The following is a 24,656-nucleotide window of genomic DNA, read 5'->3' on the forward strand; positions in this document are numbered from 1 at the left end:
CAGTCGCCAACAGGTTTACCATACCCATTGAGTCAATCCCCCATCTCCTATTACCCTCCTGAGAAAAACCCCACCCCACCCTCCCACTATATATAAGGGTCTGGTGACTTCTGTTTCAGTGTATCTGAAGAAGTGTGCATGCACACAAAAGCTTATACCCAGAACAAACTTAGTTGGTCTCTAAAGGTGCTACTGGACAATTTTTTATTTTTTTTATATGTTTCGATGTTTAACCCAGCCAATCCTCTTAATCACAGAGGCTGTTATGTGCAGAGCATAGGTATGAAATGAATAGAACACAGAAAAAGGATACTAGTCTCTTCATTTGGACTGCTGCAGAGAAATCTGGTGACCGAGTCCAACTGATGATCGCTCCCACTCTGAAAAGAAACTTACAAGAGGTGTTTTGGTTTGTTGGTTTGTTTACAGATAAGGACCTTTTTAAACAAAACCGCAACTATTTAATCTAAAACATTTTATTTATACAAAAATACGGTAAGTGCTCGAGACGCTTGAATAAACAAGGTGATATACGTTCACATTCCTATTTTCATACAGTGAAAGCGCTCCGTGGAAGAATGGGGGGGGGGGGAATCCCTTTACATGTAAATAGTACAAAAGAAAGTTAAAAGAGTTGCCAGGAGCTACTGGACGCTCTCTTAGTGTTTGCCACTGCATGAGAAATATCAGGCACAACGCACACAGCAGAGACCCAGGGGAACGTCTACGCTGCAAATTTAAACCAGTACTGAATCAGTTTGAGCCTTGTCTCAGCATGTGACATTCTGGGACAAACTTGCCTCTGGACCTGGGAACTAGCCTACAGCCATGAGGACTAGTAGGGTATCCATAGCCTTTTATCTCACGTGTTTGTCTAACCTTCTTCTGAAACCATCTTAAGGTAAGCTTCCACAATTACCAGTTCATGAACTCCGGGAACTTACTCCAACCCAGAGCTGTGGTTATGGAGGAAGGCCTGAAAAATTATGCCAGTTCTGAAACTAGTGGTTTAGATGGCACCCTAAACTTTCCAGTTTGTGGGCAAAGCTCCTCCTTTTCTTTTCCTAGCGTAGCAGTTTTCCAGGTGCTGCCCTGGGAAACCCCACTAGAGGTCACTTGACCCCCACATCTGCTTAGGAACATGATCCCAGTATAAACCCGTCTTTCCAGTAGCTCCACAGTTCAGTACATAGCCTGTTGCTATTAAACCTCGACTCCATTTTAATTATTGAGCTCCTGCCCCACTTAATGCTTAAATATTTCTTTAAGAATTAATATAAAAGCAGATGCAAAAAAAGCTTTTAAAAATAAATATTTTCCCCCATAAATTTATAATTCCTATGTGAATATACTTCTCTTCTCCCCCCCCCCCAAACCAATTTCCCTATTATTGGCTACACAAAGTTCCTAGAGAGAAAAAGAAATTTATCTGTGACCTGTATGATAATAACATTGCACTTGAAATACACCTTTTGTTTCTGGAGCAAATTCCTGGTGCCTGTTAGAAAACAACATCGAGGCACAGAAGGTGCCCAAAGCCAACTGCATAGGGCCTCGAAAGCACGACGAGCCGCACAATTTGAGCAGCTCCGATGATCTCGTATGAAAATACCGACGGTCAAAATTCTGTCATTTAAAAATTCCTCATGAGGCCAGCTCCAAAGCTAAATATTTTGGAAGACTAGAAGAATGTAAGTCATGCCTGCAGGGATCAGTTTAGGAATGTGCTCTTGTTTGCCAGAGTTCTGGATGACTGCAGGAAGGGGTTGCTCACAATGGCGAGTTAAGGGGGTCCAAAACGCGCTGCACGTCTCCAGAGCGGGGCAAATCTTTTTCCACGGCATCGCAGACACCGAGACACTGGGGGGAAAGGCGTCCACGTGCTGTGCCTCCTTTTGCGCCGGGCACAAAATCAAATGCGAACTTAAGGGCTCAAGAAACGAGACATGATGTTACCGGTCCCAGAAAAGGAGGGAGGGGAGAAGTCTACTTTGTGTCAGAATGCACGGCAAATGCAAAACATCTGTTTCGGTTATAATTGGGCCCTGCCTGATTTCGGAGAGCGAGGCTGGGGAGGGGGGGGGGGTTGGGAACCTGCCCTCTCCCCAAAGCAGGCTGCTAACGTTAATGGCAAAGTTCAAAGAAAGGGACGGGCAGAAGAATTAATGATCTTTTGTGCAGGCATGAAAGTTGGGTGGGTGGGGACAACTTCCCAAATTCAAGGAGAAGGGTGGGGGAGGAGGAGGAGGTGGAGAATCAGACCAGTAAGATCCACTGAATCAACACATTATAAACATACAAGAACCATTGCATAGTTACATGTTAAAAGAGGCACTAATATGGTCCAAACCCTTTCCTGCTCCCCCTCCCCCCAACTGCAGAAATATAAAAGTCAGGCAGCTATCGTTTTTAAGGCTCTGGTGGGATGAATAAGGCACTTTTTCTGCCAGCTTCACAGCAGGCGTCCTGCATACGATTCCTGGTAGGATTTTCCTATCTATACCTAGTTTCCTGGAAGACTCTTTGCAGAGATTTGCCGAGTGTGTGTGTGTGTTTATACATACCTCTCTCTATATCTCTATCTACATACATACATACATAAAGTTGCTCTTTGATAGTTATCTACAGGCATTGATAAAGTGCAAACATTCTTGGAATTTTGTACAGTCTCATGTTCTCAGGAAGCAACGGAGTCGTTCCTCCTATGGCACGGCGAAGGACGCCGCTTCGCCCTCTCTGGAGCTGCTGGTTGGAGGGAGAGGCAGGAACCTCGGTGACACAGGAAGTGCATCCGAGACTAATCGCCTCTTCCTGTTCCACTCTTTGTGCACATGGAAAAGAAAAGCAGCCTCTCTCTTTCTCTCTTTGGTTTCATGGAAGTTTTGTCTTGTAGCAGGCTGTTACTTGGCACTGTTCACAGAGCTCTCTTCGGGGATCTTTTCTTCCGAACTGCTTCTTCCGGAGAGGCTGTCCTGGTACTCGAAATCATTGAACCGCTCAGCTACGCACTGCGCAGTGAGCCGGGCCTCGGGGTCGTGGTCCCAACACTCGACAAGCGTCTCGCAAACCTTCTGGATGCCCTGAAATGCACAGCGAAAACGTTTTAAAACACCTGAACGTCAAAGCACTCGGCTAACGTGAGGTAATCTCCTCACACGGTATTGGTGCTACTGCGGTGAAAGAAAGCTTAGTGATGCTTAAGAAATTATGGTGCAGTAAACTTACACCAGAGGGACCCAGGTGGCGCTGTGGGTTAAACCACAGTGTCTGTTAAACCACAGAGTCTGCTGATCAGAAGGTTGGCGGTTCGAATCCCCATGACGGGGTGAGCTCCCGTTGCTCGGTCCCAGCTCCTGCCCACCTAGCAGTTCGAAAGCACGTCAAAGTGCAAGTAGATAAATAGGGACCGCTCCGACGGGAAGGCAAACGGCGTTTCCGTGCACTGCTCTGGTTCGCCAGAAGCGGCTTTGTCATGCTGGCCACATGACCCGGAAGCTGCCTGCGGACAAACGCTGGCTCCCTCGGCCTATAGAGCGAGATGAGCGCCGCAACCCCAGAGTCGGACACAACTGGACCTGATGGAGCAGTACCTATTTATCTACTTGTACTTTGACATGCTTTCGAATTGCTAGGTTGGCAGGAGCTGGGACCAAACAACAAGGAGCTCACCCCGTCGCGGGGATTCGAATCACCAACCTTCTGATCAGCAAGCCCTAGGCTCAGTGGTTTAGACCACTGCGCCACCCCCGTCCCAATTTTGACATACCCAGTCACTAAACTGACCAGATACCCCTGGTGGTCACAGGTTGTCTAAATATGCCCTGCATTCTAATGTAGTTAAGCCTTACCTTGACAGTAAAGCTCAAGGAGGAAATGCAAAGGGTGAGGAGGAGATATCACAAGGAGATACAGAGCTGTTGCCGGCAATCCTGTCACCCGTCAGTTGGATTGGAGCCACCAAATACAGGCCAATATGCCAGGCAAGAAGGACCAGCTCTCTTACCTGATGGTTGAGCCATGAGCTAGGAATCTCTGGCCGTCCCCTGTCCCTCAATACGTTATCTTTCATGCTTTCCACACAAGGATGTTCTCGCACTTTAGAACCAAACGGCGGCTCGTAGTCTTTCACCTCTGTTAAGAGAAGGAAAGGAAACAACACAACGACATTTAGTCTTGAAGGCCAAGATTCTGGTGGAGCCAAGTTTTGTTCTCCTTGACATAAGTGGAATCTGCCAACTTCTTATACTTTGCTGTCTGCCCAGCACCACACAAACACAGGATTGTAGCTCTCTGTTTCCACTAGTCCTATTACCTTTACTTCCAAGATCTGCCTAGCTGCCTTTTAGTGATATCTACCTAAAAGAGATCTATACGGACAATGATGGACCTGGGTGGCTTCACCTCCAGTTCAAAACGGAGTTTGACTAGCCAAAGGTTCTGTCCATCAATATTTGAGCAAGGCACATCCAGGACAGATAAGCAGCCAGCGATCAAGTCTTGTTTCTGTTTGCTGGGGGATGAGAATTGATTGTGGCAATTGGAAACAACAAATAAAACTAAAATCGGAAAACCAAACGAGCCAAGGCAAAACGCACAGGGTCCTGACCGAGATTGAAGTCCCAACTATCTCCATGTGCATATATAACTAAGGCCCAGCCCAAAATGGGAGGTCTTGCAGAACACTTCAGCTAAAGCTGGGTGTTTTTTTGATATTTTGCCAAGAAGCAGGGGTCCCACAGCTGTGGAACAGATTGGGGACAAAGAGAGGGACTGGGGTGGCAGCTGCATGTGCACAGGCATGTTTTAATTTTGTTATTCAGGGTGTTGTGTACTTTTAAGTGGAAAGGTGCTGTCATCAGATCTACTTTTACTTAAAAACTATGTTAACCACTCAAACATTCAGCTGAAGAGAAGCAATTACAGTTGATTTCCATATAATGTAGGAATTGTTGTGCTTTCTTTGAAATGAATGTAGAATTCACTCACAAGCTGAATGTATATCTTTTCTGCTGCTTCCCCCCCCCCACCCCAGGTAAGAACTGGGGGAAGTTGGGAAAACAATACTACTACTAATAATGGAAGTTTAAGAAATGTAGCTAAACTGTAATGACAACCAAGGCTGCAACCCTGAAGTAGTCCCTGGCAAAGTCCTATTAGCCCTGCATTCAAAGTAACTAACATTATTGTGCTGGTTTTACTGGTTGCTAACACTTCTATCCCCATTTCAAATACCTTGTTGTGTTATAGAACTGTGGGTTTTGTTTTGTTTTTAAATCAACTTATTACAGGTTGAGCTAAATGTTAAATGGTGGGAAACAACTGTATGAGAGCCAGTGTGGTGTCGTGGTTAAGAGCGGTAGATTCGTGAACTGGGTTCGCGTCTCCGCTCCTCCACATGCAGCTGCTGGGTGACCTTGGGCTAGTCACACTTCTCTGAAGTCTCTCAGCCCCACTCATCTCACAGAGTGTTTGTTGTGGGGGAGGAAGGGAAAGGAGAATGCTAGCCGCTTTGAGACTCCTTCGGGTAGTGATAAAGCGGGATATCAAATCCAAACTCCTCCTCTTCTTCTTCTTCTGATATACCACTTCAAATTTTGTCAACACAAAACTCCTGCAATTTCCCGAGCTGGAAATGTTGCAAATGGAAGTTTTATGGAAACGCTAACATGGAAATGAGCGGAAACTTCTGGTAGGCTCCACTAGATTTCCAGAAGTGGCTTTTGCATCACACAAAAACGTGGACATGAACAGGTAAGGAGACATGAAGAAGATGGAATAAAGTGCTGCCTGCATGCAAAGTCTTTGCCTCCACAACTGAGCCACAGCCCTTCCTTAGCTACAGCTACATCAAATATGACAAAACAGACCTACAGCACATCAATAGCATTAAGCACGACTAATGTAGCACATGAAAACACCCCACAAAACGTGGCCACACTGATCATAGAATCACAGAGTTGGAAGAGACCACAAGGGCCATCCAGTCCAACCCCCTGCCAAGCAGGAAACACCATCAAAGCATTCCTGACAGATGGCTGTCTCTGCTTAAAGACCTCCAAAGAAGGAGACTCCACCACACTCCTTGGCAGCAAATTCCACTGTCGAACAGCTCTTACTGTTAGGAAGTTCTTCCTAATGTTTAGGTGGAATCTTCTTTCTTGTAGTTTGAATCCATTGCTCCGTGTCCGTTTCTCTGGATCAGCAGAAAACAACCTTTCTCCCTCCTCTATATGACACCCTTTTATATATTTGAACATGGCTATCATATCACCCCTTAACCTTCTCTTCTCCAGGCTAAACATACCCCAGCTCCCTAAGCCGTTCCTCATAAGGCATCGTTTCCAGGCCTTTGACCATTTTGGTTGCCCTCCTCTGGATACGTTCCAGCTTGTCAGTATCCTTCTTGAACGGTGAAACCTATTTTGGGTTTGCTTTGTTTTCAGGGTTGCTTTCTGTAAGTAGCTAAATCCTTTCCGGTTGACCAATAAACTGAAGTAAAATACTTAGGGGCCCTCAGACAAACCGACTGTACCACTGTGGCTTCTGTCAGAACTGTGATTTCTGCACCTTTGCATGAGAAAGTATAGACTGGGTTCTATTCCAATGGACACCATACAATCACCAAACACACAATTTGTTGCTGAGCACTGATAGCCTACCTACCTATCAGGCAGGCTGGGCGAGATAATTCTCCACTATCTATTTTTGACATGAAAGGATGCGGGACAAAACTGAAGCGCAGACAAAAAACAGACGCAGACCCTATTTCCTGGGGCCAGCCTAAGGAAGCAAGTGTGACTCGAAGCACAATAAAGGGCATTTTTTAAAGTGCCAAGCTTACTTCTGACAAAAGGGAGGAAGCCAATAACTTTGTTAAAACAACAACAACAACGCCTTGCATATGGTTGTTACTTCTGTGTAACTCCTATTCAGAAGTCAACAAGGCATGTCTAACCGGGGGGTAGAATTGCAGTTGATGCACTTAATTTACTTTTAGTGGAAGACAGTTCATTTTAAAAGCATCACGTTTTAGAAATATAATTGGAATTGTGGAAATACAGTGGGCATGCTTCCTCTCAAGTCTCCTCCATAATTTTAATTAAGTGTTGAAACTAAAATTTATGTACATTGGCTTTTTCCTTCTTTTGTCATTTCCACAAAGGTTTGCTGTGCGAATTCCTGATTAAAAGCACACATATCTCAAGTTATGGTAGACAATACAGGCAGGTAGCTCCTTCTCCACAGAAATCTGACCCAACCAATGCTTCATACAGGCAATAATAAACTGGCCACAGATTTATGCTCCAACACCAGAAGCTTTTAAAATGAAGTGCAAGAACTAGTGCTTTTCGAAAACATTGAGCCTCAAAACTCCAGAGCTCTTTCCCGCAATCAGCTGTGTACCATTTTTCTGTACGTTTACGCTTTAACCAAAAGCATTGTTTCAGTCAAGCCAGCAAATCTTTCAGGCAGTGCAATATTACTTAGAGCAGCTCAAGGAACAGAGGCCATTTTGAAAGGTATTTTCCAGATTATTCCCTGGTAACCTTGCTGATTCTGACTGATGTCATATGCTGGCAACAAAGGACTTGAAAATAAGCAGCTCTTACGAGGGCCTGTCAAATCACTTAGTGCTTTTCTTTCTCACAGTATCCCATGTTGGCTGCAAGGGCAAAATGCTTGGATGGAAATTATATTCCTCACAAAGCGTAACATCTGGTACACAGCTGTTGTGCTGACTGAAATGCCAAGCTAAAAGGGTAGTGGAGCAGTTCGAACTTTCCCCAAAGCAGAGTTGCCGAGTTTCTAAATATGACTTCTAAATTATATGCCGGCAAAACATCAAGCAAACTATACCCGTTTTCCCACACTTCAGCTCCTCAGCATTTACTCCAGCAAGTAACAGAGCGGCCTTCTTCTTAGGCTGATTCTTCACCTTCAGCGACACTGCTATTTATAGTGTCAGCATACAAGATTAAACTCCATGTGTGTTTTCTGTTTAAAGTCAACACTAGCTATGAAAGGCTGGGATACTCCAAAAATTGCATTCAGCAAATCTTCACTTCGCCTCCCAGGCTTTGCAAAGAAAAGAAATGTACCTGCGCCATTTCACAATTTCATTCCCAGCCCAAATACAGAACCCCTTTGTTGCATGGGGTTTAACGGACCATCTAAAAAGTGATACTGCTTCACTAACCAAACACATTGCTAATCTTGTCGCTTTTTCTTTCTTCTCCCACAAAAATCCACCTCCCCGCCTTTTATGAACACTCCCAAGGGTCAGTTTACGGATTTGCAGGGTAAGGGGGTAGGATTAGGCCAGGTGCAAGGGTTTGAGTCACTGCAGGGGAAAGTGTCCTGGGTTAGCAAGCTTAGCGGCTGCAGTGACAAAATGGAGGCCAATGGAGGACAGATGGATCAACTGGGTGAACATATTTGGAATCCAAGATGCTATTCGGATTACACTTTTATTATGAGGCTACACTTGGAATACTGCGTCCAATTCTGGGCACCACAATTTAAGAAGGATGTTTACATGCTGGAACGTGTGCAGAGGATGGCAACCAAGATGATGAAAGGATTTGGAAACCAAGCCTTATGAGGAGCGGTTGAAGGAGCTGGGTATGTTTAGTCTGGAAAAGACTGAGAGGAGATATGATAACCATCTTCAAGTATCTCAAGGGTTCTCACATGAAAGAGGGAACACACTTGTTTTCCCCTGCTCTGGAGGGTAGGACTTGAACCAATGGCTTCAAGTTACAAGAAAGGAGATTCCAACTAAACATCAAGAAGAACTTTCTGATGGTAAGAGCTGTTCAACGGTGAAACGGTCTTTCTCGGGAGGTTGTGGAATCTCCTTCCTTTGAAGTTTATAAGCAGAGGTTAGATGGCCATCTGTCATGGATGCTTTAGTTGAGATTCCTGCATTGCATGGGGTTGGACTAGATGACCCTTGGGGTCCCTTTCAACTCTACAAATCTATGATCTTCGATCCAATGCTCAAAATACACAAACCAGGCAGTCCTGGACAGCTATTGTTTCAGGCATGGGTACTATTGAAAGTGTCTGAATAGACAGACCCTATTCAGATATCATATGCTACCAGAAGTCCAGGTTATACATGGGATACTACTGATTTTCTGAAGAAACTACCAATTCATGGACAATCTCCAAGAAAACACCATACTAGCTACCATGGCTATTTGAGGCCCTTTACACCAACATCCCACACAAAGATGGGCTACATACTATGAGGATTATTACCTCTAGATGTGGAGCTTCAGCCCATCTAGATATCAAACTCTGTACTCACCTTGTGGGAGAACATGCACCTTCAAATTAATGGCACAGCCATGGGCAGTCACGTGGCTCTACAGACGCCAACACATTCATGGCTGACTTGCAACACTTTCTTAGCTTCTGTCCCTAACAAGCCTCCTATGTCTAAGATACATAGATGGCATTGTTATCACCTGAATTTGTGGACAAGAGACACTTGAGCAGTTCCACCAGGACTTCAAAAACTTTCACCCCACCATAAACCTGAGCCTAGAACAGTCCATGCAAAAGGTTCACTTTCTTGGACACAACAGGAAGCCATCTGACCACAATGTGTATTTATGTGCTTCCAGCTTCTACCCAGAGAACACACCACAAATCCATTGCCTGTAAGTCAGTCCTTGAAACACAACTGTATCCATTGAGACTTACAACTTAGGAATTTAAAACAGAGGCTCACAACCCGGAGAACTTAAGACAGAACCCCATCTTAAGAATTTATGTCAGACACTCCTCAGGCTACAATATCAACCCAACGAAGTGCCATTAACAGAACAAAGGGCAGAATAGTGCTGAGGAATAATCTACTAAAGAACAGAAGATGAAAATGATAGGATGCTACTTGCTGCCATTTATAGCTCCCAGCTGAAACCACACCAACCATCAATGATCTACAGCCCACATTGGACAATGATGCTCCCCTCTCTCGCTGGCTTGTTCATTCTTATAGAACACCCACTGCCCAAAAACAACAATAACTCCAAACCCTAACACAACTACTCACTAGCAACAACAGGCCCTCCATAACAGAGGTTTGGACACAGGGCCCTGCCCCCTGTGGCAGATTCAGATGGCAACTCTGTTCCCGTGCCTACTATGGCAACACTATACCTTTTTATTATTATTTCAGGGTCTAAAAATTTAATCTGCAACATCTGGGCTTCAGTCACCTGCTCCTCTTCTTGGTGTGATATATGCCATCACCTGCCAGCAATGCCCTTTTGCATTCTACATAGGACAAGGAAGGCCGTCTCTATGCAAGAATACATAAATTGGTACAAATCTGGCACCAGAAATAGCAATACAGTGGTACCTCCGGTTGCGAACAGGATCCGTTCCAGAGCTCCAGTCGCATCCCGAGGAATTTGCAACCGGAGGTGCCGCTTCTGAGCATGCGCACAGCGTGGTTTAGTGCCTTTGCGCATGCGCGCGCAGCGATATCCGGAAAAATACTCTGGGTTTGCCGTGTACGTATCCCAAAGGATACGTAACCAGAGGTGAACGCAACTAGAGGTTCCACTGTATTCCAAATCCCATGGGGAAACACTTCAACCTCACAAGAAGCTATTGGCTTGGTTCGCACATCACAAGAAGCCAAATGATGGCTTACCAGGACCATGTGAATGTCCTGGTTCCTGGAGAAGGGCTAACACGTACCGTATTTTTCGCTCCATCGGACGCACCGGACCATAGGACGCACCTCATTTTTAGAGGAGGAAACAAGAAAAAAAATATTTTTTCTGGTTTTCCTCCTCTAAAAGCCCTGGTTTTTTGAGGATCAGCTAAAAGTTTTGCAGCTTTCTTTGCAAAAGGAAAAGCCCTGGGGTTTTTTTTTTGTTTTTGTTTTTTTGAGGATCAGCTAAAAGTTTTGCAGCTTTCTTTGCAAAGGGAAAAGCCCTGTTTTGTTTTTTGTTTTTTTGGAGGATAAGCTAAAAGTTTGCAGTGTTTTTTTGCAAAGGGAAAAGCCCTGGGGTTTTTTTTTTGAGGATCAGCTAAAAGTTTTGCAGCTTTTTTTGCAAAGGGGGAAAAAAGAGGAAAAGCCCCATTTTTATGGGGTTCAACTCACATTTCTGAAAAATCTTAAGGAAAGGGAGCTGTTTCTAATGTTTCCAGACAGATAATCTAATCAGCCAGTCACATGTCCTGGGGAATCAACAACCTCCCTCTGCAGCACATTCAACAAAGGAGGGCGGGGCTGAAAGGGAGCCAGGACTCTTATCTCTCTCCCGATCTCTTACTGATCAGCTGCTGAGAGGGGGCCTTTCAACACCCCCTTTTTTCTTTGTAAAATAAAAAGCACAACCTGCTTTTGGCCCCTGGGCAAGTCAGCTCCTGGGACCACCATTCGCTCCATAAGATGCACAGGTATTTCCCCTTACTTTTTAGGAGGAAAAAGGTGCTTCTTATGGAGGGGAAAATACGGTACTTTGCTCCTCCCTAGTCTTTTTAACTGGAACCTGTAACTAAGCCAAGACTGGCTTCGCATGTTGTCTGAGCAACAGATCTTGGTTAAGTTCTCTCTCTTCCTTAACAGTGTTAGAAACTGAAATATGAAAGCTGGGAGCTAAATGGCACCTGATACTAAGGTTATGGGAGCAACAACGGAATGTCTAGGAGAGCTTTTTTTATAACAAGAATGCAAAGCTGAAAATGAATGAACTGCAGCTAAGCTATTATGTTCTTTTTTCACATGGTCCAAGTCCTTCCCCTGCCCACCCCTCTAATATTCTTAAGTGGGTCTCTTCTCCAGTCTTCAGAGAGTAGCTGGAAGTCGGGAGGCAGAAAAAGCTCCCCCTTTCCTTCCACTCTGCCGTTTTAACCCGAAATCTTAGGCTCAGTACTGCACCCAGAACTCAGAAACTGCTCGTGCTAATGAAATTCCCTGTCGCAAAGTGCACCTAGAACAATGGGAGTTTCGAACACTGTTCCTTAACCATGATCTATAGCCAAGAAGAAACTCTGGCTTAGTGTCATGGGTTGACCTGGGGCAAAGGAATTTCAAAGGGAAACTGCAACATGTTTAAATTACAATACAAGAGGTTTGATGCAGTCTCTTGTAGACTTAACCAAGGCAAAGGATTTTTAACACGTTATGTGTAATCATTGGCTTATCAATGCCAGGATGCCTGTGTTAACAACTGTTTTGTGAATTACCGCAGATAATTAGGTACGTAAGACTGTCTGTAGCTTTCGGCATTTTGTTTCCCTCTGACCTCATTGTTAACATTCCCCTCCCTCCCGGCGGTTTCCTCAAGCCATGCGTACGCATTCCTGTAACTCAAGGATAACACTCGTGCTTCAGAGGAAGTGGACTATAATCTCGAAAGTTTATGCCATAATAAATGTGCCACAAAAGGAGCCACAAGGCACTTTGTTGCTTTTGTTGCAAGAGACTAACTATGCTATCCATCTAGGGAAATACATCTTCTACAAACATTATAGTCTAGAGGAAATGCATTTCCTGAGATTCTGCCACATGAACTGTTCCATATATATATATCCCATCAAAAAAGTGAACGGTCAGTCTATTATACCTGCATACTTTCCTGTCTTACTGTAGGTGCATAATGTTTCACAGTTTGTATGCTTACAGTTGTTATAATTTTATATTGTTACTGTTCTACCATTACAGTTAAGGTGTTGGTACTAGAATAGAGAGCCCTATATCACTTGGGACCCAAGTACCTGAAAACAGCATGTCTCCCAATAACATCAATCTCAGGTCTTGTGATTGGCAGGGGAAGCCCTGTTGGTGATGTCTCCGGGTGGCTGTTGCCCAACAGGCATGGGCCAAAGGATGGTGCCTTCTTAGTGGTAGCTCCCTGTTTGTGAAATGCCTTCCCTGGTGAAGTGTGCTTGTCTCCCTTCATCATTACTGCGCAGGAGAAATTTAAACACATTCCTGCCTACCCAGGCATTTCTATTACATTTCTATTACATTTCTAATTGATTTATTTAAACATTTTTGAGTGTTTGCTGCCCTGAGCATCTCTGGGAGGAAGGGTGAGCTATACATGAAGATTGCATGAGAACGGCTGCACTTTGCACCTTTTTGGGGAAATCCACACTGCTTTATCTCATTTAACAAAGCTGCCCTAGTTTTATTTCTCATATGGGTATTTTATTTCTCATATGGGTATAATATCGATCATCATAATAGCTTATTTTGGCTGGCTGGCAAGGTTATTTTATCAGTAATGTACTGATGATTATTAATTTCCCAGCCCTGCCCTGTTTGGCACAGGTATTGCACTCTCGTTTGCTGCAACGTGATGTCTTATCATCTACAATGAATCCTTCCCCCCCCCCCTGTTTTTTTAACTTTTTTCTCTTTTTTTAGGAGGGAAATTTATAAGGGACATGGATAAAGTAGCACACTTTCCCCACCCACCCCCAGTCTTTCCTGGCAAAAGCCTGGTTATTTTAAAGTCAGGCAGCAATGCAACTTCCTGAGTGGAGCGCTGCTGGGAGAGTGCTTGTCTTTCCCTAGGCATTATTCCAGAGTGCTCAAACAGAAACAGGAAGTGTCATCAGGCCTCAGCAAGGATGAAAGAGTCTTCCTCCACAAGCAGAAAACACCCATGCCTTAAAAGGAACATTCTGTAAGCCAAAACGCCAAGGAAGGAAAGCAGTAATAATAATAATGATGATGATGAAAAGTATCTTACCAGCTTTTCTGTTTCCTCGTGAATATTTTTTTTAATTATTATTTTTTTAAGCACAAAGCAGCAGCAGCAGCAGTTGCAAAGGTCAAACCAGAAACTTAGCAATGACCTTTGGAAGACCTAAAAGTGTGCATCAATCTGAAGAATTTAAAAACATACCCTCCTCCCAGCCCTGTCAGTATGGAACACCTGTGCTTGGAAACCTGTACCGGTTACCGATTTGCAACTGGGCCAGGTTCAGAGTGCTACTAACAGTATATAGAGCCCTCCCTCAGCAGCTTGGAACCAGTTGACTTGTGAAACAGTCTGATTCCATATATGCATACTTGACTACTTCACTCCAGGAAACTGGCAGTTTTACAGATGACACATGATGATTAAAATAAAATAAAATAAAATAAAATAAAATAAAATAAAACAATACAACAACAACAACAACAACAACAACAACAACAACAACAACAACAACAACAACACAGCCGTACCTTGGAAGTCGAAATGAATCTGTTCTGGAAGTCCATTCGACTTCCAAAACATTCGGAAACCAAATCGTGGGCTATGATTGGCTGCAGGAAGCTCCTGCAGCCAATCGGAAGCCGCATCAGATGTTTGGTTTCCAAAGAACGTTTGCAAACTGGAACACTCACTTCCAGGTATCGATCGTTTGGGAGCCAAAACGTTCGAGAACTAGGCTGTTCAAAAACCAAGGTACGGCTGTAATAATGATAACGATTGTGATTGTTATATTTATACCCCACCCATCTGGCTGGGCAGCTTACTTGTTTCAGCAGTTTTAAGAAATCTTTTTAAAACAACAACAAAAAAGAAAAAAAACCACACTTTGGAATCCCTGCCTACTGACACCCTTTTCAGTGCTTCCTAAAAAACATTTAGGTTTTAGGAAGTGGTGCTCAGTGGTTCTGGAAATGGTTTGGAATGATGGTTCAGGTCTAGCCCAGGAAGTTGTTCGGATGACAGACCACCTGTGTGAATCACAAACTACTAATTGAGGCTTTTTGAAAGAAAGGGGAAGGGTTCGTGTTAAGTAAATTAATAGTATTTGGGGGTGGGGAGGGTGGGGAGGATTCCTACAACCTTTAGAGCTAAGTAGCATGTAAACACATAAAAATACAACTCCACAAGGAATCTAATGGAGCACATGAAACTTACCTCCGACACTGTTGCAGCGAGATGTCATTTCCCACAGAACCAAAGCCATGGAATATACGTCAGTTTGTTTGAAGGACTCGACGTTATCCAAGTTCATTCTGGATTCCAGGACTTCGGGAGCCATGTACCTTGCTGTGCCAACCTGTCAGCATTCACAAAATGGTTACAAAATTATTTTCGATGGAGTAACCTGTCTGACTATACACGTTGAGCTTTCTGTGCTTGTTTTTTTATTATTATTAAAAAATATATTATTTTCTTTTAAAAAACGGCAGCAACAAGTTTCGAACATTCCATTGCAACTACAAAATCCAGGTTGTAACTGTGCACATGAAGAGGCAGTGCAAAGCAGACAGGAGAATTTGTGATCACAAGGTTTAACCACTACCCACAATGGTATTTCAACGTTTTGTAAGCACGAGTAGTTGACAGCCATTCATAAATGGAAAAAAGAGTAAAGAGTCACATTTTGTGGAAACTATTTGGATACGGGGCAAAACCTATCCCTGCATCCTGAAAACTGAGACTTTGTTGACAAAGATCATGTGCTGCAAGGGGTTGGACTAGATGGCCCCTGGGGTTCCTTTCCACTCTATGAATCTATGCAGGGAAGGAGGATGTGCGTCCCTTGCAATAACTAATTGTCCAAACCCTCCCCTCCAAACACATTCAAAGCCATCACAGCACAGTCCATTCGACCTCCAAAATGTTCGGGAACCAAATCATGGCTTTTGATTGGCTGCAGGAAGCTCCTGAAGCCAATCGGAAGCCGCAGGAGTCGCGTCGGACGTTCAAGTTCCAAAAGAACGTTCGAAAACTGGAACAATCACTTCGGGTTTCCGATCGTTCGGGAGCCAAAACGTTCGACTCTCAAGGCATTTGAAAACCAAGGTACGAATGTAGTGGACATTTTGCCAAGCCCCATTTTAAATCCTCCAGCTTTGTCTCTTTCCTTGCTTCCCCCCTCCCCCCCGCCCTGTCGTACGGCTCACCTGCCCACTGTTGGCCAGGTCATCTACGGAGAGGGTGGGATCCAGCCGCAGCGATAGCCCAAAGTCACAGAGGCAGCAGGTCAAATCGTTCTTCACCAGGATATTGGAGCTCTTTAGATCCCTGTGGACAATGGGCGTCTTGGGTCGGCCGCAAGGTGTGTGATCACTGTGAAGATGGGCGATCCCTCGGGCCAAAGACCCACCCAGTTTCCAGAGGTCCTCCCAGCTAATGATGTGCTTTATAAGGTACTCCTGCAAATTCCCCCTCGAGTGGAAGGCAGTGATCAGCCAGTATTGTTTGCCTACATCCGTCTTCCGCTCCTCGGCTGTGAGGAACTGCAGGATATTTTCGTGCTTCAGGTTTATGTCGGAGAAGATGTCTTTCTCCGTCTTCCAGGAGACGTACTCTTCGTAGGAGAAGATCTTGACCGCCACGGTTTCAAACTGCTCCGATGTGTTTTGTTTCAGTTTAGCCTTGTAGACTTCAGCAAAGCGTCCTTTCCCCACGAGGGTGTCCAGCTCAATGGGCAGAAGCTCAGTATTGTGGTTGATGTTATTGGCGCAAGTAGAGCTGATGTCAGAGCAGTCGTCGTCTATCATGATGGCGCATACATCGCTGCAGTCTTTATGCTTCCTGGACTTCACGTTCTTCGCCCATGCCTTGTTAAGCTTCCTCCTCCTCTGGATACGGTAGCAGTAAAAGATAAGGATCACGGCTTTGGCAATCACCAGCAGCGGGACCAGGCTTATCAGCGCAACTTTGGAAATCACGTTGTTCACGTCTTCGTCTGGTATTTCAGTGATATCTGGTAGAATGAGATAAATAATACGGCTGAAGCATTTATAAAAGATGCTACTGCAATAGAGACTGTAAGATGAATTCATGCTAATACTGTAGTTCACTTTAACCTACAACTGGAATCTGCAAAAACTTCGCAATTCTACAAACCCCAAAGGGGGTCGAACTCCTGCTTCTCAAGCACCATTCAACTGTGCCACTCAAATCCCACTGAATACATACTGAATGGGCTCCTTTGTATATACGGTGGCAGGGAAAAAAAACCAGTTCAGGCAATGCTGTTGTTACTTTTTCTCCTCTATTTGGGTAAAAATAGAATTGGGCAAAACAAAGGGGAGGGCAATTCTTGCTTACTTGCGAATTTAGTGTGCTTACATTAACATATATGCAGAATGTGGGTCTGGACCAATTTCTCACTGCAGCAAGCCCGGCGAAAAGTGATTCTAGCCAGAACCTGTACAGAGATTGTAATTCCTTGTCGCTATTGGTATGTGACAGTATCTAGAAAAAGAGGAAGCTGTCACAGAAAGACTTTGTTTCGTAAGCCCCCTTTAAAAATAACAATAAAAAGCTTTAAGAAGTTTAGTCTAGACTAAAGGATGTGTTATCATTGTTGTTATGACCAGGTTAGTTTAGCAAAGCAAGATGTATACGTTGAGATTATGGCATGTGTATGTACAACTCTCTCTCAACAGATGAAAGTCTAGCCTGAGTAAGAGGCACAATGGAACTTTCAACCACAGTGGAATGAGTGGCTTGTGTCATCACACACTTGTGTTTTCTATCTAGCAATTCAGTTCACAGAAGAAATTTCAACTATTTTGAGGGTGGGGGAGCCAAAATGCTTGGAGGAATACCGCGGAGGCATTCACCAATTTTATTCTATTAAAATAGTAAACATTTTTCCCAACTAAAATGTTATCGAGTCATGAGAGGAGATGCTGAAACAAATGCACACACACACACACACACACACGAACAAGAATAAAAGCTTTTTTAAAAATAAAAAATAATGTCAGCAGTTTCCCACAAGATGACGTAAGTGAAGGAAGTGAAAGAAAATTAATGAAGATTCAAACTAGGGCTGAACTACATGTTACATGTAAAACAAAAAACCACAGCCTGGCACACACCCTTTTTTGTACAAGGAAAACTGCTTGGAGAATGGTTATTAGAAGCAAAAAAAAAAAAATCCCCCTCTTGCTGCAATTGTCTGAAATTAAAGAAAGATTTGCAGTCCCTGGGATTATGGGTTCTGCATGGACAAACACTTACTGGGGGTTTTTCTGGCCTATTTAATGTCACCCGAAATGTATGACTGCTCAACATTTAGTGGGCTAGTGAAAATATTCATCCACTTTAAATGGGGTCACAGATGGGAAGTTTCAGTGATCTCAACTGGGCTTCACGGGATTTCAGCATGCCAGCTGCTGGTTAACTGTCCACTCAGGCTTTTATGAACCACTTTCATGACATTTGCCAAGCAGCAGATGCACCACAATACACACTTAGCTTATTGCACGTAGCCCAGGAACTGTTTTGTCCTCTAGGCTGAATTCTGGACATCACATTGGGATTGTGAGAGAGAAGGGGCATTTGTTGCCCAGCTCTGGGTACTCCCATTGCCCCATGATGGCTGACCCTGCTCCTTGGCACAGAATAGTAAACCAAATTTTGCCACTAATGCATCATTTTCAGCAGCGAGTCACAAAACAAGCAAAGCCCAGATTCATCTCTTAAATAGCTCCTGTGAATGTCTGTCCTGTGAATGTCTGCCATTTCCACATGGATCACAATAAGGTCTAAAACAAAGATACAAAAATTTAGGACCACAAACAGCAACAAAATCCCTAAAGAAAACCCAAGAGTCTGTTCAGCAGCCTCCGATCATGTAGCTGGAGTCAGTCAGGACCCCTCCCTTCCAGGCAAGGTGGGGAAAGACCTGCAAGGCAGGGAGCAGGACTTCCAGGGTTCAAACCCAGGAGGGGAAGCTCTTGGCCCTGGGTCTAACCAAGCGTCTGACTTTGGCTTGCAAGGCCATTTGGGGCAAGCCACACCACCTGTCAAGCTATACACACAAAAAAGTATCAGGTGTTATAACAATAGATACAACAAAAACAAAAACACCAAAGCGGCTTGCAGATATAGGAAACAATTTCTTAAGATTTAGTGTCAGGAAATAACGTAGTCCTGGACACAGCAGAGTTAACCGCAGGTTTTCTGGAAGCTTCTGGCTGTTGAGCATTAACTGGACAGCACAACGCAGGAACTCAGGAACTCACATGGATAACTATATACAGTATTTATTGAAGCAACTAGTATCCATAAGTTAGTATGTACAGACATTACAAATAAAAGAAACAAAACATAAATCTCTCCTCTCTGTCTCTCTCAACCTTCAGTACACCACTAACAACCAACCACACAGCTCTCACAGAGAGCTCATTCTTTAGGAACTCATTGACCAATCACAGGTCGTTGCTAAGGGTCTGGAGAGAGAGCAGATCTTGGCTTTCTGCCAACTGGTAATTGCTACAGAGGTGATAAGCTGACTTTCTGCACGTAGGCACTTTGAAATCTCTAACACAATTTACTCAATAAAACATACTAAAATGCAGCGAGCATATCAAAGCCCGGAGAAACTATGAACAAATAGTATACTTCACTGTGCCTGTGAAGAACTTATAATTCCATAGTATCGTGTTGAACATTACTGTGAACTGAAGAAGCTCTTGCGAAACCTGTTAAGATACCCGGAATTCAGGTCTTCAGATCCATTTTCGCCAAGCGACGGTGAAGGGGTGCCTGTCTGCGACCACCATCATGCACGACCATGTTTTGAAGCCCACCTTGCGACCGTTCCCTCTTGCATAACTCTGCACGTCCAGTTGTGAACTATCTGAAGCACTTTTTGCATATTTGCACTGTGCTAGGACACTACCATTATTGGCAGAGTTGTGCCACGAGTATACTATTTGTTCATAGCTTCTCCAGGCTTTGATATGCACGCTGCATTTTAGTATGTTTTATTAAGTAAATTGTTTCCTATATCTGCAAGCCGCTTTGGTGTTTTTGTTTTTGAGTTATCTGCTGCCAGGCACAGGAATCTGGTATCTTCGATCATCTAAGCACTAATTGTCAAGATCAGAGATCTCTCATCTTTGTTTTTAAGCATTAAGAACCCCGGTGCTAAGCTCAGAGATGAGCCCCTGCCTACTCTTTAAAAGGCAGCAACCAGAGAGGCTTATCTTGGATACAAGTGTCGGCTGCTGGCTTTTACTGAAAAACCACAGGCAGGCCGAAATCGGAATCATCTGTCAAAAATGGCTCACAGAGGGTGGGTTAGTACTAGATCTGGCCTTTAGGCTGGAAAAAACTCCCTAGCTATAATTTAGGATATGGAGTTAGATCCAGACTTTGGCCACAATCCTAAATCCACGTATATGGGGCTTCACATAATTCAACAAGTGGCAGCCTTATCCATACACAGAGTAGACTCATTGAAATCAAAGGGACTTCACAAGTTAAGGCTCATTCATACTTTTGTTCGCCTCGCCACTTTCCTCCAAGAAAACCCATGGTTTAGTGCTGAATAGGAAGAAACAGAAAACAGTTTTTCTGTGGATTGCTATTTGTTCCGATTTAGTACTAAAGAGCAGGTTTTCTGGGAGAAAGCAGTGGGGGCAAAACTGCCCAGGCCAGAGCCCAGAAAGCATGGGACAAGCAGAAAACGGCTCGGACCCATGCTTTTAAAGAACAGGACAAGCAGAAGTGTGGATAAGCTCAGAGTCTAATGAAGTATGACGGAATCTGGATCAAAGCCATTGTTTCTAGATACCAGTTGCTGGGAATCCCAAATGGGGACTCAGGTCCTGCTTGCGTGGTGAGGCCCCAGACCCCCTAGCTCCCCCCAAAATAAACACACAAACACAAGTATATTGGGTTAATGGGATAACTAAGGTCACAACTTTATTGGTTACAGATGTGAGCGGTTTGGCTCACACTGGGTGAAGCAAGACTATATCCTGACTTTTGTCCGACTGCAGGAAGTCTCTTAAGGGTCAACCACCAGAAGGGTGGTTGATATACATCAATTGAGCACCCCCAGGGTCACCGTTGGGGTCATGGCATGCCCCGAGCCCACGCCCAGGAACCACACACCCAGATCCCTTTAACAGGATACCCTTCACATGGAGGGGCAGGCGGAGGAACAACCTCCCCTCCCATAATAAGGCTTACCCAATGCCTAACCTCCAATCAAGCCAAAGGCTCACCGTCAACACCCTCACACCTGCAACCAACACTTAATGCCCTCCACGATATTGGCCAGTCAAAAATCAATGCCCATGTCCGAAAGGTGAACGCCATTGTTACGAAACAGGGCCTCAAACGCGATGGCGGGGTGCCGGGTGACATGGGTTTTTGTCATTATCACACACCCCTTCCAACATTGTTCCTTATGTAATCTCCTGTCTGTGATCTTCCACTTTTGTATAGCAATTGCCCTTGACCCTCCAACACGGTCCAGCAGCAAAGGAAGCATTCTTCCAAAAAAAAGTGGTGGTGGTAAAATCTCTCTCATCTCCCCACCCTCCAATATGCAAAGTTGTAACAGTAATGCAAGTCATTCTTAATCACGTTAAGTATGCCTATGTAAATGACACGGTGTCCAGAATTAAAGCCGAAGCCACTCAAATTCATGTGCTTTTGTTCAAATAAAAAACTACTCTTTTTCGTCAGCTTTAGATGGGTGTAACTGAACATCAGGCAGAAAGAAAAGGAAACGATGGAACAATAATAGTTCTGTTGGACTTCCTTGCCTTGAATTCAGGTGTGTACAAAGCCAGCCATCACACTTGCCTGTTCCGCTTCTCAGTGTGCTGCAAACTGGAATGTGTTTGAAAAGCTGACTAGGCAAGTATATTTAGAAACTGTAGCCTCGGTGTCCGCATCGCACTACTGATTCTCTTGCTTCCAGGAGTTTTGTGGGCTTTAGCGTAGGGGTTGCCCCTAGAGGCAGGGAATCTTGGAGCTAGTGAATCATACTGGTACTCTGATAATAACTGTGCACACATGGACTATTATAACAGATGGACCAATCGTGGCAGAGTATAAACCAGTTGTAAGCAGATGTTAAAACTGCAATAGATTATCCAAGGCTGCTTTGTTGAGTGCTGATAAATTATCAAGAAACAAGAAGATATACAGTGGTACCTCTGGTTATGTACTTAATTTGTTCCGGAGGTCCGTTCTTAACCTGAAACTGTTCTTAACCTGAAGCACCACTTTAGCTAATGGGGCCTCCCGCTGCCGCTGCGCCACCAGAGCACGATTTCTGTTCTTATCCTGAAGCAAAGTTCTTAACCTGAAGCGTTATTTCTGGGTTAGCAGTGTCTGTAACCTGAAGCATATGTAACCCGAGGTACCACTGCATATAAAATGTATCCTCTAACTTGTATAACTAGTATCCTTCAACTTGTATACATTTAGTCTTATCTGCTACTGTTTGCTAATAATTTTCTGTAACAAATCGTTCACTCTAGACTGCTACATTTCCCCAGATGTTGCACATTAACCTCCATTATTATATTCACCTCTGGTTTGATCCTGCATAAGTTCCCAAAATTACTGTTTCGCCTGTGTTAGTTACACCTTAGATCCACCTGCAATTACTGAAATCTCTTCTGTGACAACTCTGCAGCGTTAAAGACTTTTGTCTTAGCAGTGCAAATTCTATCGTGTGTGTCAGCCAGGGCAAGATTATTTCATTTTATAGAATTCGGTTCCAAGCTTGGCAAAGCTCGCTTTTTTGGAGGATGAGAGTTATCCTCATAAATGAGATTCCTCTTCCCACTCTCCCATTTCAGTATTTTGAAAAACGAAAAACAAAACAGAGAGGTACATTAGATGACCTGATCCACCAAAGTCCTTCTTATGGGGCGTGCATTTGATAATTTATTATGAAAATGTATACATCGCTTTAACGATACAATACAGACAAATAAAGCAATACAAATAAAGATCGGAATGCAATAGATGCTTTGCTACAATTACATAATTTCAAATGGCACCTAAGCAGGAGAGCACCCTCAATCATCCAAATAGGCCTAGGAGAGCAACTGGGTTTTTACAAAGACATTTGGAGCATCAGAAAGAGCTGGCTGGATTGCTTTTGGGAGAGTATTCCAGAGAGTTAGCACTGCAGCTGAAAAGGCCTATTTCCAAGGTGTTTCCAAACTTGGCAATCTATGGGCCACCATAAGGCTACCAGGGTCCCTTCCGATTATGGTAAACGTCAGTTTGACCTACAGTTACATACTGTTGAGGATGTTTTTAAGGCCATTGGCGCAAAGCCTTATAAACAGAACCGAGAACTATATAAAACACACACACCCAAAAAAAACACACCACCAAACGAGCAGAATCGTTGTACAAGTAACAGGCTGCAACCCTTTTAACGCTTGAGGTTTAACATGGTACTTCTTGGAATGACGTTAAGCGAATTAATAATGTAAATTCCAGCTCTAAAGGAAATTACACTGCGCTTACGATCCATCCTTAAAAATAATCAAGAGCACAGTTTCCCAAGTTACCAGCAGCTCAGGCACACTTTTTTTTTATTTGAATTAAAACTGATGATACAATTCAGAGCAAAAAATAATAATAATATTTATTTTGGGAGGAGTAAAGGCAACAGCCACCCACATTCCAAGGGGCCATGGCCTGTTTTCCAGCAGAAACTGCCGATGTTGAATGTATCCTGTATCCCTTGGAAGTGGGTGGCATCTTGTAGGATACAGGCATAATGACTAGCAACCATTCATAGTCCTGTTCTCCATTATAATTTAGTGACCAGCAATCATAATGGTGCACAGGAAGATACAGTTGATAGCAGCCCACCTTCCAAAATATAACAAACACAGTATTTTTCCGTGTATAAGACAGTGGTCTTTTTTTATTACAGTATTAAAAAATGTTTAAAATTGGGGGTCGTCTTCCACATGGATAGTGCAGAGGGGGCGATTGGTGGCAGCCGGTGGCAGCCACGAGCAGGACATTGTAACCGGCGATTGGGCAGGTGATTGGTGGCTGTGGCAAGGCCTGCTGGCGATTGGCCGCTGCCACGGTAATTCGGCGGGCGATTGGCGGCTGCTGGTGGTGAGTGGGCAGACGATTCGTGACTTTGTTGAAGCGTGCGATTGGCAGCGGCAGTCAGGAGGGTGAGTGATGTGTCAGCAATCGCCCCCCCCACAAAAAAGGCTCAACAACTCTGGGCAACCCCCCCCCCATTTCCTTAATTTGGAGTCCCCAAAAATAGGGGTTGCCTTATACACGGTGGCGTGTTACACATGGAAAAATATGGTATTCACACCACCAATTTATTGTGCCCCCTTATTTGTCACTGTCTGTTTCTCCAGAACACCACCTTTCTCAAACATCATATACCTCTCTGTTATTTTGGGCATTATTCAGTCTAGAATTCTTGTGCATGCATAGGCGCATGAATGCATTGATGTGGTCTGGATATTCCAATCCTCTCCGCTCATTAACACTTACATGGCAAGGTTAAACTGAAATCCAGGGGTGGCCTCATAAGCAAGCTACAGTGCTAAGTTCGTACACAGGAAATTATTTAAATTCCTTTCCTATTGCCCCTTGCTTGTGAAATGTTTCCCCTGCTTTTTACCTTTCCATACTCTTTTCGAGCATCTAAAGCCTTAGTAGTTCACCTTGGTTGTTTCTGAAGCTTACATAATCCCATAAATGGGTGGTAGAGGGGAGAGCATGTCGCTCTGAGAACAAACTGTATTCTGCAGAATTACAGTAAATCATTACACCAGCAATGATTTGTTTAGCCAAATTGCCCGACAACTACAAATGACGAACATTTGGGCAAATTATGTTTAGCGTGTAGGCAATTTGCATGACAATCCAACACACTGTTTTAAAAATGTAATTTCTCCGGCTCAG

At 44.0% G+C, this 24,656-nt stretch overlaps 1 protein-coding gene across 1 annotated transcript in view; it reads right to left on the reverse strand.

The window, feature by feature from the left end:
• Positions 1-2,850: 2,850 nt before the first annotated feature.
• Positions 2,851-24,656, reverse strand: part of TGFBR2 (transforming growth factor beta receptor 2) — a 60,570-nt gene continuing 38,764 nt past the window's right edge. Inside the window, exons 4-7 of the mRNA XM_033165280.1 lie at positions 15,887-16,692; positions 14,895-15,036; positions 4,004-4,131; positions 2,851-3,080 (exon numbers count right to left, since the gene is read on the reverse strand). Of these exons, the coding sequence (XP_033021171.1) occupies positions 2,901-3,080; positions 4,004-4,131; positions 14,895-15,036; positions 15,887-16,692 (1,256 nt within the window). The 3' untranslated portion in view covers positions 2,851-2,900. The remainder of the gene's footprint in view (positions 3,081-4,003; positions 4,132-14,894; positions 15,037-15,886; positions 16,693-24,656) is intronic.

Source organism: Lacerta agilis, chromosome 12, assembly GCF_009819535.1.
Source record: "Lacerta agilis isolate rLacAgi1 chromosome 12, rLacAgi1.pri, whole genome shotgun sequence".
Taxonomy (NCBI): domain Eukaryota; kingdom Metazoa; phylum Chordata; class Lepidosauria; order Squamata; family Lacertidae; genus Lacerta; species Lacerta agilis.